Here is a 13793-nt window from a genome sequence, read left to right on the forward strand (position 1 = left end):
CAGCAATCCCTTGCCTCCTGTCTCCCCATTCCTGATGCCCCCTTTAAATTCTCTTGGCTGTTTTTCTTTTTTGGCCTTTTCATCCATATTTTTCTGTAATCCCCTGCTTCTACTGCTAGTTTTTTTTGTTTTTTGTTTTTTGTTTTTTCGGTACGCGGGCCTCTCACTGTTGGGGCCTCTCCCGTTGCGGAGCACAGGCTCCGGACACACAGGCTCAGCGGCCATGACTCACGGGCCCAGCCGCTCCGCGGCACGTGGGATCTTCCCGGACCGGGGCACGAACCCGTGTCCCCTGCATCAGCAGGCGGACGTTCAACCACTGCGCCATCAGGGAAGCCCGCTAGTTATGCTTTAGATTTTGAGATTCTTTATTGATTTCTATAGAAGATGAGGATTTTGCATAGACTGTCCAAGTCTCTATCCTGACTCTCCCACTTATTAGTGTGAGACCGTAGGCAAGTTTCTTTACCTCTGCTACCTTGGTTTTCTCATCTGTAAAATGGGGATAATAATAGTATCTACTTCATGAGATTGTTATGAGGCTTAAATCATTAATACATGTAAAGCATTTAGAACAGTATCTGGAAAATAATAAGCACTTAGTAAATGTTGATTGTCGTCGTTGCCTCACGCCATCCCCCACCCCCATTCCTCCTTCCTCTCTCCTCCCAATATTTGTGAAATACAGTTTTATTTTGTTGTTGTTTTTGTTTTGTTTTTTGTTTTGGCTGTGCCACGCAGCCTGTGGGATCCTAGTTCCCCCACCAGGGATTGAACCTGGGCCCTCCTGGACCCTTGGCAGTGAAAGCACAGAGTCCCAGCCACTGGACCGCCAGGGAATTCCTGAAACACAATTTTGTTTAAATCAGTTTTATTATTATGGCTTTGGATTTGTAAATGTTTGTATTTGAGCCAAGTGATATAATAAAATTCATTTCTTTATTTCCTTGAGTTATTAATTGCCTCTTTTTCCCCCGCATTTGCAGGAATTTCTTAGAATCTCTGTCTTCTCATATCTTGGTATAGTTTTCATTTGGTTAGATCTGTTGGATCTTTTTTTTCTTGGAGATTTCCTTCCTGCAGTTTTTCTTCTTCCTGCTCTAGTCTGGTTTGTCTGGTGCCTGGGCCTGTTCAGACTCACTGTCCCTCTGTGCTGTGTTGCATCTCCTGTTTCCTGATTCTCATTCCTTCCTCTTTCCTGCTTTCCTTGTTTTGGTGGAGCATATCTTGCAGTAGCATTCTGTGAAAGGATACACAGAAGGCAATTGTTTTTGAGGCCTAGTATACCTGAAAATGCCTTTATTCTACCTTCACGCTTGACGGGCATCTTGGAACTAATTTGACGGAACTGCAACACCTTCTAAATTCCAGTGCAGCTTTTGAGGGTGTGATGTTATTTTGATTCTTGATCTTTGTACGTGAACTTTTTGTCTTCCCTTTTACAAACGCCTAAAATCTTCTAGAACCACGTAATAGTTATAGAGCATTGGCTCTGAAATTCTTACACATGCTCTTCCACTTGCCACATGGCCTTGGACATGTTACCTAACTCTGTAAGCTTCAGTTTTTTCTTTTGTAAAACGAGTAATAGTGCTTACCTTTTACATTTTAAATGAAGACTTTTGGAATTACTGTTAATTTTATTGGTATTTTATGATTTGCTTCTCACCTGTTTTGCTATTCTTTCTAGTGCCCCTATTAGATAGTGGATCTCCTAGAACGAACACCTACTTTTCTTCTCCTTTCTTTGCTATTTTCCATCTCTTTGTCTCTTCTGCTTTCTAGATGGTCTCAATTGTGTCTTCTAACTGTGCAGTTTGATTTTTTAATTAAGTTGTCATATTTTTAATATCTAGGAGCTCTGTCTTATAATCTGGATGCTCCTTTTTAAAAAAAATATCTGTTTATTATTTCTTTTGGCTGCGTTGGGTCTTTGTTGCTGCCCGTGGGCTTTGTGGGCTTTCTCTAGTTGTGGCGAGGGGGGCTACTCTTTGTTGCGGCACGCAGGCTTCTCATTGCGGTGGCTTCTCTTGTTGCAGAGCATGGGCTCTAGGCATGTGGGCTTCCATAGTTATGGCTCACAGGCTCTAGAGCGCAGGCTCAGTAGTTGTGGTGCATGGGCTTTATTGCACCGTGGCATGTGGGATCTTCCCGGACTAGGACCAGGGATTGAACCCGTGTTCCCTGCATTGGCAGGCGGATTATTACCCACTGTGCCACTAGGAAAGCCCTTTTATTTTTTCAATCGCATCCTGTTCTTGTTTCATGGATACATTAGTTCTCATCACTTGCAGGATATTAATTATATTTTTTTCTGGAGTTTTCTTCTCTCAGGCATGGTCTCTGTTCCTCTGGGTCTTTTTTGTTCATTGGTCTTTCACGTTGGAGACTCTGCAGGTGTCTGGTGGCTGGTTCTCTGGTGTCTCTTCATATTTAAGAAAGAGGCGCTAACAAGCTGATGGGACTGGGATCCAAGGGGGGGACTTGTTGACCATTGTGGAAGTTTCTGACAGTGTCTGTAGGTCTTCCTTTCTGTCTTCCTCAGTCTCCCAGGCTGGAGTCCTGTTAACAGCCTCCAAGGAGTTTAAACTTGGCCGCCCCTCTTCCAAGAGCTGAGTGTACCTTTTAAGGATGAGCATTTGTACTCAGATCCTATTTTCACTTTGGTCCCCACACCAGCCGTGAGAATCCACCCCAAGATCCTCAAGGGTTCCATTCATGCGCAGTAATGTTTCCTTTTAAAACCGTGTTACTGCCGTTTTTGTGGGTGTTCTGGCATCTGGGGAAGGATTTTTTTCTTTTTTTGGCATGCGGGGTCTTAGTTCCCCAACCAGGGATCGAACCGGTGCCCCCTGCAGTGGATGCGTGGAGTCTAAACCACTGGACCGCCAGGGAAGTCCTCTAGGAAAGGATTTGTCATACTAGATCTCAGTGCCCTGGGATTCGGCCGCCTCTCCTCCCCTGGCCCGTGTGCTGGAGAGACCTGGTTCCTCTCTGTCTTCGCCTTCCCCACTAGGACTCTGCCCTGTTTTTGGCCCGTAGTTCCTAGAAGGCCCTCCCTCCATCCCTACCTCTACTTCCTCTAGGCCAGGACCTCCTTTAGGGGAAAGAGAAATCAATGGGGAAATCCTCTGTAATTGCTTTAGAATTGAGAAAGCCTGGAGCCCTGGGGCGAGGCTGGGGTGGATGCATTTGCATATCATTGGCAAGGCTGAGGCCTTGACCACTCTGGGCTGCCTTGGGATCCCCTTTATTTAGATTTGAGCACCTACTTTGTGGGCTGGGTGTCTGGTGGGAGCGAGGCAAAGTCCTAGCCTACAGGGGGCCCAGATTCTGGGCTGGGGGAGGGGCTGGAGTTAAACCCAGATTGCCCTTCTCTTGCTGTGACCTCTGCTGTGGAGGAGCTGGGAGGTCTGGGCGGCTAAAAGGTGCCTGCTGGGATCTGACCGTCTGGGGGTGAGGGCTGGCTCTAGTGGGAGGGGAGGGAGGCTGGAGGTAACACTTAGCCTGGATGAGGGAGCTGGAGGAATAAAGCCCCTCGGGCCAGCCCTCTGGCCCAGCTGGACCCCTCCCCTCCTGGGTGGGCGGGGCAGGTCAATCTAGCCTGTGGCTTCTGAGCCTCTGCTTAGCTCAGAGGAAGAACCTCTGCAGCTCAAGATTCTCAGCCACGTGTACTGCACGGATGGGAGCTTGGGGACGTTTTCAGTGGCCACAGGTCCTGTGGCCCAGTCACAGCACCAAGAATGTGCAAGGTAAGCCCCCCACCCTCTAGCTCTGTCCTTCAGCCTTGCTGGTCTGTCTTGTGTCACCTTCCTCGGGGGGAGGGGAGTGCCATGAAGCGGAGGACACAGGCACGGCCGCGGTCACAGTTTCTTTCCTTTCTTGTCTACCCTTCATTTTACTTTATTTTTAAAGGTGAGAGCTTTATTTTATTTTATTTTATTGTTATTTTTGTTGGCCACACCATGCAGCTTGCGGGATCTCAGTTCCCCCACCAGGGACTGAACCTGGGTCACGCCAGTGAAAGCCCGGAATCCTAACCAGTAGACCACCAGGGAACTCCCGATTTTACTTTAGAGGAAAGTAAGGCTCAGAGAGGTTGTGTCACCTCCCCAAGGTCACACAGCCAGGAAGTGTGAGATCTAGGGGCCAGACCTGAGCTCTCTGGCGAGAAAGCCAGGGGCTGGGGAGAGATGGGGTATGAATGAGAATTTTTCTTTCTCTTTCCCTTTTCCTTTCTGGGCTCATTTTAACTTATTTACTTGTTTTTGTTTTTGCAAATTTTGTCCGTGTGAGAGTTCCATGAAAATTACTCATGCTTGTGTTGAGATTGGCCTCCCTCTAAAATATCTAAAGGATAAAATATCTAAAGGATATTTTTTATTGGGGCTTAAAGGACACACAGAAATAAGCAGAGATCATAAACGTACAGTTTGGTTATTTTTTTCACAAACGCAATCAACCAGGTTAAGAAGGAAACCCAGGTGCCCTGTTCTGTCACCTTGTCCCAAGGTGACCCCTATCCTGGCTTAAACCACTTGCTCTGAATTGTCTGTTGGTGCCCTTCACGTTTGTGGAAGCATATAGTGTGTTCTCTTGGGTGTGAGGTTGTGAGATTTATCCTGCCCTGGTCGCTGTAGTGCCTCCTCCTTGCTGAAGGGGTTGCCGCCTGTGAGAATGTAACAATTTGTTTATCCAGCTCTTGTTGGACATTTGGGTTATTTTCCAGTTTTGGCAATCACTGGTGAGAAGATCTTTGAATTTCAATTTTGCGATCTTTCTCCACAGACCTGCGAGGGCATTACTGGGTCAGAAAGGTTTCTAGATTCTGCCAAACTCTTTGGGAATGGTTGTACTAATATATGCTCCCTCTGGCTGTGTGTTAATATTGTCCATTTTTCCTTTTTGACACGTTAACCCTTCTGGTGGGTGTGCAGAAGTTTTCATTCACATTTCCTCCATGGTTTATGAGGCTGAGTACCTTGTCATGGATTTACTGGACACTTGGACGTCCTTATTTGCTACTCTCCTGTCGAATCTTGCCCGTTTTTACATTGTGGTGTCTGCCTTTTGCTTGTTGATTCTCAGGCGTTCTTTATATATTTTGGATACAAGCCCTTCAGTGGGGCACAGATCTTTTTCCATGAGGTGGCTCACATTTTCATTCTCCTAATGGTGTCATGTGATGAATAGACATTCCTAATTTTCATGTACTTCAGTATATCAGTCTTATCTTTATGGTCAGTGCTTTTTAATGTGGTCTTTAAGAAAGCTTTGGCTGCCCCTGGGTCGCGAAGGAATTTTCCAGTGTTTTCTTCTAGAAGCTTTTGCCTTTTCAGTGTTTTCTTCTATAATCTTTTGCCTTTTGCCTTTCTGCAGTGCACCTGGAAGGGATTTTTATGTATGGTGTGAAGTAGGGGGTCAAGATTCATGGCTTTTCCCATATGGGTGTCCAGGCGGACCAGCAGTGTTTATTGAAAAGACCATCCTTTTTCTACCCTGTGCAGTGGTGGGCCTGTTTCTGAACCGTCCTGTCCCCATAGGCCTTTTCATGTACCCATGTGCCGATATCACAGCAGCTGCATTATTGGTATTTGATAGCCTAAGTCTTCCCACGTTATTCTTCATCTTGAAGGTTGCCCTGGCTAGTCTTGATTTTCTGTGTTTCTATATAACTTTTTCTTTTAACTAGTACAATACGTGTAAGTTTGCCATTGTAACCATTTTTACATGTACGGTTCAGTGGCATAAAGTACATTCACATTATCAGTCAAGTCACCACCATTAAGAGTCACCACCATCATCTCCAGAACATTTCCATCCTCCGAACTGAAACTCTGTCCCCATGAAGCACTAACCTCCATCCCCCTCCCCCAGCCCCCCACCCTCTACTTCTCATCATCTCTATGAATCTGGCTCCTCCAGGGACCTCCTAGAAGTGCCATCATAACAATATTTGACCTGTGTCTGGCTTATTTTGCTTAGCATCCTGTCTTCAAGGTTCATCCATGTTGGGTCAGGGGTCAGAATGTCCTTTCTTTTTAAGGCTGAATGATATTTCATAGTATAAAGATAGACCACGTTTTGTTTATCCAATGGACCCTTGGGTTGCTTCCATCTTTTCGCTGTTGTGAATGGGAATAACGCTGCTATGAACATGGGTGTGCAAAAATCTCTTCAATTTTTCACCCGACTTTCAATTCCTATGTAACTTTTAGAGACAGTTTGTCAATTTTCACAGCCCCTTCCCCTCCCCCAACCTTTGCCCCTACTGGGGTTTGGATTGGGATTGCATTAAATCTCTCGATCAATTTGGCTGCAGTGAGCATCCTAATAAGTACATCTTTGCCCACAAAGGTGATTTCCTTGAGGGGGACCCCCAGAAGTGGGTCTGGGCTTTGCTAGCCTGCTGATTTGCTTTCCAAAAGCTGGGGATGGGTTGGCCCTGTCCTCACCCTCCCTCTGCTGCTCCACACGCCCCCCCCCACAATCAAACTAAAAATATGCTGATTTGATAGATGAAAATGATGTCATCCTGTTTCGATACTTGTTTGCGATACTAACGTTTTCCTGAATTCGGCTACTATTTACTGTTCTTCATTTGTGAATTGCTTGGGATTCTTATTGAACGATAAGGCTCTTTCTTTATGAGATAGGCTTAGATATTACAGAAATCTTGGGATGAATGGGAGTCTGAAGGTCATTTTTTTTTTTTTTTTTTTTTTTTTTGCGGTACTCGGGCCTCTCACTGTTGTGGCCTCTCCCGTTGCACAGCACAGGCTCCGGACGCGCAGGCCCAGCGGCCATGGCTCACGGGCCCAGCCGCTCCGCGGCATGTGGGTTCTTCCCGGACCGGGGCACGAACCCGTGTCCCCTGCATCGGCAGGCGGACTCTCAACCACTGCGCCACCAGGGAAGCCCGGAAGGTCATTTTATCCAGAGGGTCCTCGGACTATTTTCAGCGGCTGTCATAGAAACGGCTAACTCACATGTCTGTGCTCTGGGCTAGAATGGGCTCTTTCTTTGGGTGATAACCCTGAGCTGATCATGCTGATGAGATGCTCTGATAGCCTTTGGTGACATCTTAAGGGATGCAGTTCCTTTGCGAGGCCAAAACGTTTTAAAATAGGAAGGGAGGGGACATGGGTTCGTGCCCCAGTCCGGGAAGATCCCACATGCCGCGGAGCGGCTGGGCCCGTGAGCCATGGCCGCTGAGCCTGCGCGTCCGGAGCCTGTGCTCCACAACGGCAGAGGCCACAACAGTGAGAGGCCCGCGTACCGCAAAAAAAAAAAAAAAAAAAACGAAGGGAAAACATTTGTTTCTTGTTTGGTTGTGGAGGGGATCTTTGGGAGTGAAGAGATGAAAACAGGGTCTCGAATCCGGGTGCTGTGGCTGAGTGGAAAAGTGTAGATTTTGGAGTCAGAGCCTCAGTTTCCTCATCTGTAAAAGGGACAAGAATCTCTCCCTCCCAGAGTTGATGGTGGGGGTGGGTAGTTTGGGGGGAGGGTGGCATGGGGGTGGTTGGATTAGAGACAGCATGAAGTGAAGCCTTGAAGCCCTACGCTGGCTGTGAAGTAGGGCCCAGGAAAGGCTCCTCTTTGTCCTTCATCCAGTTCTAGCTGATCATGACCTTGCCCATCTCTCCCACCCATAAATATTAATCGAGCACCTACTGTGTACAGTGTAGCTACACAGGGGGGCACTGGGGATGGTGTAAACCTACACTGGAAGGCAGGGGTCTGCAAACTGCCTCCAAATCTGGCCCATCTCTTGTCTTTTGTAAATAAAGTTTCACTGGGACAAAGCCCAGTAGTTTTAAGTATTGTCAGGCAGGCAGAATAAGCCTGCAACGCCTCAAGTAGTTATTATCTGGCCCTTTCAAGAGAAAGCTTGCCTCCTCCTGTTCCAGTGGGTGGAGAGGGACAATAAGTAAGGAACTACAATAAAGAAGGAGCTAATGTGTATATGGTCTGATAAGTGGTGATAAGCACGGTGGAAAAAATAAGTCAGGAAAGAGGTGGGGGTGGGGCAGGTTGCAGTGACGGCAGGAAGGCCACATTCGTCCCTTGTCACCTGGGCTGCAAGAGAAGGGAGTGAGGTACATACAGATAACTTGCAGTATCTGGAGGGAGGAGTGGATTCCAGGCTGAGGTGCAAAGGCCCTGGGGTGCAGCCGGTGGGGCTGTGCTGTTCCATATTCCCGCCCAAGCCTGTGATAAAGTCCTATGAGTCCTTCATTGTTTACCAGACCTTTGTACCCACCATGATCTCATCCAAGTCCCCCTCCCCGCTCCCACCAGCGAGGACTTCAGGTACCTATTATATAGGCAGTTTCTAGAAGGAGCCCAGTGACTCCATCCATTACAGAGGCAAGGTTCCACTGACCGGCTAAGATGACCTCACCGTTGCCCTCTTTGGGGACCAGCAGGTGAGCGTAGTGCAGCCCCCCTGTGGGGTTCATCCAGATGGGCCTCATTCCCAAGCCCCCAGCACCTGGGAGCCCTGCCTGAGCAGTGAGGGGAGCAAGGAAGGAAGCAAACACCTTTTCAGGATTCGAGTTCTGCCTCCTGGTGACCTTGGCCAGCCTTGGAGTCGCAAAAGCCCTGAAGCCCTTCCTGTGTTCTCAGTGTGGATGAAGGAGGTGGCGATGGCTGAGAACAGGCTGGCCTGCTCCCCCAAACTCATGGCTCTCTGCTGTGTTCCCGAGATGCAGTGCACGGGGTGGCAGGGGCTGGGATGTTGGCAGGTCCCAGCTTGGGAGGGCCTGTTAGCTCAGTCCTGGTGGGGGGGTGCCGAGGCTGGGTGGAGTGGGGGGCCCATGCCCAGCTCCCTGCTGCTTATATTCCCAGAGGGACCTGGACCTCTCCCCCGGGCAGTGGTAGGGGCACGGGCACATTGCCCCATAGCCAGGCCTCGGGACTGCCTTTCTTGCCCCAGGGGCATCCTTCCTCTCTCACTGGGACCGGAGAAGGGGAAAACCATTTTCCAGGCACCTCCGAGGGCCAGGCCCTGTGTGAGGGGGTTTCCTCACTCAGGGTCCGAGGGACAGTGGCCGGTCTGGAGCCGAGGGCCTGGCGTGGTGGGATTCCTGAGCTGAGGCCTTGCTGTGCAGTGTGCTTGTAGCACCAGCTGAGCGACTTGCCCCGGCCCGGTGATGCCAGACAGTCTCTCTGAGCCTCAGTTTCTTAGTCTGTAAAATGGGGGTAACGATTCCTTCACTCCCACGGCTGTGGGAGGGTGAGCCACAGGACAGGAAGTGCCAGCCTGGAAACCTCTGGGCCCTGGGGTGCCCTGGGCAGCGAGGTCAGGGAGATGCAGTGTTGGATTCAGAGGCAGAGAGAGGAGCTTACATGTTTTTTTTTTTAAATCGAGGTGAAATTCACGTAATGCGCAATAAATTATTTGCAAGCATGCCCTTCCGTGGTAGGTAGTGCATTCATCATGGGCAACCACCAGCTCTCTCTAGTTTCAGAATTAAAAGTTTTATTTTAAGGAAGGACAGATGGAATTTGGGTAGAGGGGATAGTCCCACTTGGACCCTGACCTGGAGCAGTTGCTGGGCTTCTTCAAACCCCAGGTTGTGTAGCTATAATTAACGAGGCACTTCATGAAAGCGTTTCACAAACGTGAGTTCATTTAATCTGTGCGTCCACCTGGAGGAGAGAGATTCCTGTTATCCTGCTTCTCAGCCTGAGGAAGTGAAGTAACTCACCCAGAGTCACAGAGTCGTGGGCATTGGGGCCAGGGTTTGTTTTCCACTGTCCCCTGGGCCCCCCGCCCCGCCTCTGTCGCGCCTCTGTCCATGATGGGGGCCCGGCCTGTCAGAGGTCCCGTCCCTGCCCTGCTCCGGTTTCCAGCAGGGAAGAGCCTTCCATCCAGACTGTGGCTAAATTAAGTCTAAATTAATTAAAATTTAATAAAATTGAAGATGCGGTTCCTCAGTCTCACCAGCCACATGTTTCAAGTGCTCAGTAGCCACAAGTGGCCAGTGGCTCCTGGAGTGTCCAGCGAATATCTAGAACAGGTGTCATTGATTCACCAGGTTTTGGTCTGTCCAGGATGGCGGGCAGGCCAGTGGGCACGTTCTCCCACGGGGAATCCTGGTGGCCCTCGAGTGGCTACCCTGTAGGAGGGGTGTGGGCTGCACGGCTGGGCTCCGGGTCAGCCCTGGCTCTGCCCCTGGGCCAGGGCTGGGTGGCTTTGGGATTGTTCTCTGTGCCCCAGGAAAGGCCTGTGGGAAGATTCCATGAGCGTCTCCATGTGAAGCCCGCTGGCTGTTGAAGTTGGGTTAGGTCCCCCTTCCTAATTATGAATAATGGTACTTTATTACGGGTTCACTGTTTGTTCTAGGCTTGGACAGTCGTGGAGTGAGATACTCACGTGGGTGGGCAGGTGGCACGGAGGCCTCTGGTCACCAGGGGGCAGCCTGGGACCAGGGAAGGGGGGCCAGGCCTTGACCTCAGTCTGGGATGAGAGGGATGGAGACCCCTCCCACCCCAGGCTGTGCTGGAGGATTTCCAGCCAAGTCTAGGGAAAGGCGGTGCGCTCTGGCTTGACTGTCACTGCCCCCCAGAGCCCGGAGGTCTCCACCCTTCCCTGTGAACCCAGGAGGCCACCGCTGTGTCCCCAGGGGTGGGTGTGAGGAGTGGAGGATGTGTCCCTAGACTCAGAGGAGAGCTCCAGGTACTCCGGGGGGAGGGATGCGGGGGTGTGGAGCTCAGAAGGCAGTCCGGAGATGCCGGTGGCGTGGGGTTGGGGGATCAGCTGCTTGTCCTCCACCCTAGGGGGACCAGGCAGGACAGCCGGAGTGGCACATGCGTCCTCAGGTGTCAGGAGCTGTGCTTGCCTTCTCTCCTAATCCTGACGTGTCCATCTGCTTTTGCCCTGCGAGGATCAGACACAGTGCAGTCACTTAGGCCAAGAGTTGATGCCTGCTGTGTGCCAGGCCCTGGGCACCTCGGGGGAGGCCGACTCCGCTCCTGGGGGACACAGGTCTACATTTCCACGTCGTCCCGGGCGGAGGGCTTCTCTGAGGCCCAGGGAAGGCCCCGAGGTGGGAATGAGCGGGGGGGTCAGGTGGAAGGGAGTCCCAGCAACCGGGGGTTTACCTCATGTATCTGAGCCCTGCCCCTCCGCTGCTTCAGGAGCATCATTAGGGGAGGGGGTGGGGAGAGTGAAGTTGTGCAAATAAACGCCACTGTCCTGGGCCTGGCGGTGAGGGGGGCTGGCACGCCCATTTAACGGAGCTGCACACCGCTGCTCTCGGAGGGCCCAGGCCTGCCCGCCGGGCCCGGGGGAGGGAGTTCGGGCACCGTTGAGCCCCGTGGCAGGCGGGAGCTGTTGGTGGCATCCAGGCCTGGGGTGCCGCTGGGCGGGTTTCACAAGCCCGGGCAGGGGCAGGCCCAGGGCAGGAAGAGCCGGCGGCTGATGTAAGCCCTTGCGCAAACCCCTGGCTGCCGCTTCCGGAGCCGGCCACCCCCCCGCCCGCAGAGGAGGAAGCCTGGGGCCTGGCGGCCCGGAGGCCCCGCTGCCCGGGCTGGGGCTGCATGGGCCGACTGACCGGCCACCATGGCCCTGGGTCCCGAGGGCTTGGCGCTGGAGTCCGGTGAGGGGGCTGGTGGGGGTGGGATGGGGGGCCCGGACGCGGGGTGGTGGGGATGCCACGTGGTGCCAGGCGTTCTCCCATCGCTCTGCCTGACGCCAGCCCCTCTGGGCGACAGAGAGGAGGCCCTGCCCCTTGTGTGCGCCCTGAAGGGCCTGGGGGGACCTTTGGGCCTCCTCTGCCCCCGGGGAGGTGGTGAGGGCGGGTCTGTAGGCCCTGCGTGGAGGCCTGTGGGGACTCAGAGGGTGTGGGTGGGCTTGGAGAGGTTACCTGAGGGGCACCTGGGGAGCTCTTACCTCAGTGGCCAGAGCTGGGCTTGGCACCTTTCAGTGAACGGGCGCTGCTGCTGTTTATTATTATTATTATTGTTAAATGCATGCTTCTTCCTTCACTACAATTCTCAAGGGAGGCGTTATTATTATCCCCATTTTGCTGACAAGCAAACAGAGGCCAGGGAAGGGAAGCCGCTTGCCCAGGTCTCGTAGGCCTCCCCCGGCCTGTGAGCTGGGGTCCTGCCAGCGTCTTGCCCTGAAGGACGGGCATGTGGAGCTTAGGGGCAGCATGCCTGGATGGCAGGAGGGAGGACCCACCCCTGCGGGTGGGGGCCTGGCCAAATGGGGCGTGGCAGGGGTGGGTGCGGCTTCCACCCAGGCCCTAGCCGGTTGTCCTCCCTGGCATCAGTCGGCCCCCACGCCCCCATGTGAGGGGCCCCAGTAGGAGGAGCTCTGCTCTCTGAAGGGACAGTCCTCCCTTGTCCACTGCTCTCCTTCATTCCCTGTAGTTCTGGGACAGGCTGCTGGGCTGCATTCAGAGCCCCTGGTCACAGGCTGTGGGATCAGGCACTTCCCATCTCTGAGCCTCAGCTTCCTCATCCGTTAAATGGGCACATGGTTCCTCCCGCACAGGGTTGGCTGAGGGGTTGGTCCGGGCCTGTCCAGGGCTGCCTTGGGGTCCTTGGAGGCCATTCTCCAGCTCTCTGGTGTCCTCGCTGGTCCAGAAGCTCAGAACCTGAGCCCCCTTCCACCTCGTCACTCTGTGGCCTCCGGAGGTCCCTACCCCGCACTGAGCCTCAGCTTTCGGGTGCAGATGGGGAGAACCATCCCCCCTCTGGTCTGGGGGTGGTAACGCCCTTCTGCCAAGAGTGTCGGGTGCCCTGGAGGCACCTGGGGTCTCATTGGGCAGTTTTCTCAAGCCCTGAGTCTGGCTGAGTTGACCCAGGGTGGTCCTGAGTCCAAGGGGCTGGGGTGGGGCGGGGCGGAGGAGGTTTGTTTGGTCTCCCTGCCAGTGTCAGCTTCGAGAAGCAGGGAGAGGCGGGGATCTCGGGGCGGTGGGCTGGGCGGCGGTGGCCTGGTGGCTGCCTGACAGCCCCCCTTCTTTCTGCAGGCGAGGCCTTCTTGGGCAGCTTTGTGGCCAGCGGGATGGGGCCCTCGGCCTCATCCCATGGGAGCCCGGTGCCCCTGCCCTCTGACCTCTCCTTCCGCTCCCCCACCCCCAGCAACCTGCCCATGGTGCAGCTGTGGGCCGCCCATGCCCACGAAGGTAAGGAGCGAGCCAGGCGGGCGGGCCGAGGGCGCTGGGCCGCTGTCCCCAGCACTTCTCAAGTCTGCCCCCTCCCCTCTGTCTCCACGGTCACTCCTCCATGCTGTGGCCTGTGGGGCCCAGCTCTGGTCATCCAGCCTCCCTGCTGTTCTTGAGATGCTCAGCGCTCCCTCTTGGCGCTGCCCCAGGGCCTTTACACGTGCTGTTTACTCCGCTTGCAGCCCCCACCGCAGCTCCCTGGCTATCTCCTGTTCCTCCTCCAGGGCTTGGCTCAAACACCCCCCCCCACCCCACCCCGGTTCCACCTCCCACTTGTGATGACACATTCATCCGTTTTTCCGTGAGATACCTGCTTCCCCACCAGTGAGCTCTGAGGGCAGGGCCTGGTTTGTTGTGCCCGCCATCTCCTCAGTGCACAGTCAGCTCGTCAGTAATTGTCATTGTGGGAGCAGTGGGACCAGGTGCCATTGGGCTCTCGTTGCTGTTCTGCGGTGACGCCCCTAAACGTGGGGAGGTCTGCCGGCTTGGCTTCCTGCCAGCCCAGAGCAAATCCTGGGCCTCCGTGGAGCCTCAGTTTCCCCTCTGTCAGTGAAGGAATGGGCCTGGGGGACGCTGAGTTCCTCCTCCACCTTGGGCTCCGGTGGAGTTTAG

General features: G+C 53.2%; 1 protein-coding gene across 11 annotated transcripts in view; it reads left to right on the plus strand.

The window, feature by feature from the left end:
- TNRC18 (trinucleotide repeat containing 18) overlaps nt 1-13793 on the plus strand; it is an 83278-nt gene that overhangs the window by 9476 nt on the left and 60009 nt on the right. For 7 of the 11 annotated variants that reach the window (XM_082645724.1, XM_082645731.1, XM_082645729.1 and 4 more), the window contains exon 3: nt 12987-13142. The exons of 3 other annotated variants lie outside the window; for them this stretch is intronic. In XM_082645724.1, the coding sequence (XP_082501850.1) occupies nt 12987-13142 (156 nt within the window). Of the gene's footprint in view, nt 1-11461; nt 11607-12986; nt 13143-13793 lie in introns of those variants that run through there. One more of the 11 variants, XM_082645733.1, reaches the window with a different exon arrangement.

Source organism: Mesoplodon mirus (assembly GCF_964341445.2).
Source record: "Mesoplodon mirus genome assembly, chromosome: 15".
Lineage (NCBI taxonomy): Eukaryota > Metazoa > Chordata > Mammalia > Artiodactyla > Ziphiidae > Mesoplodon > Mesoplodon mirus.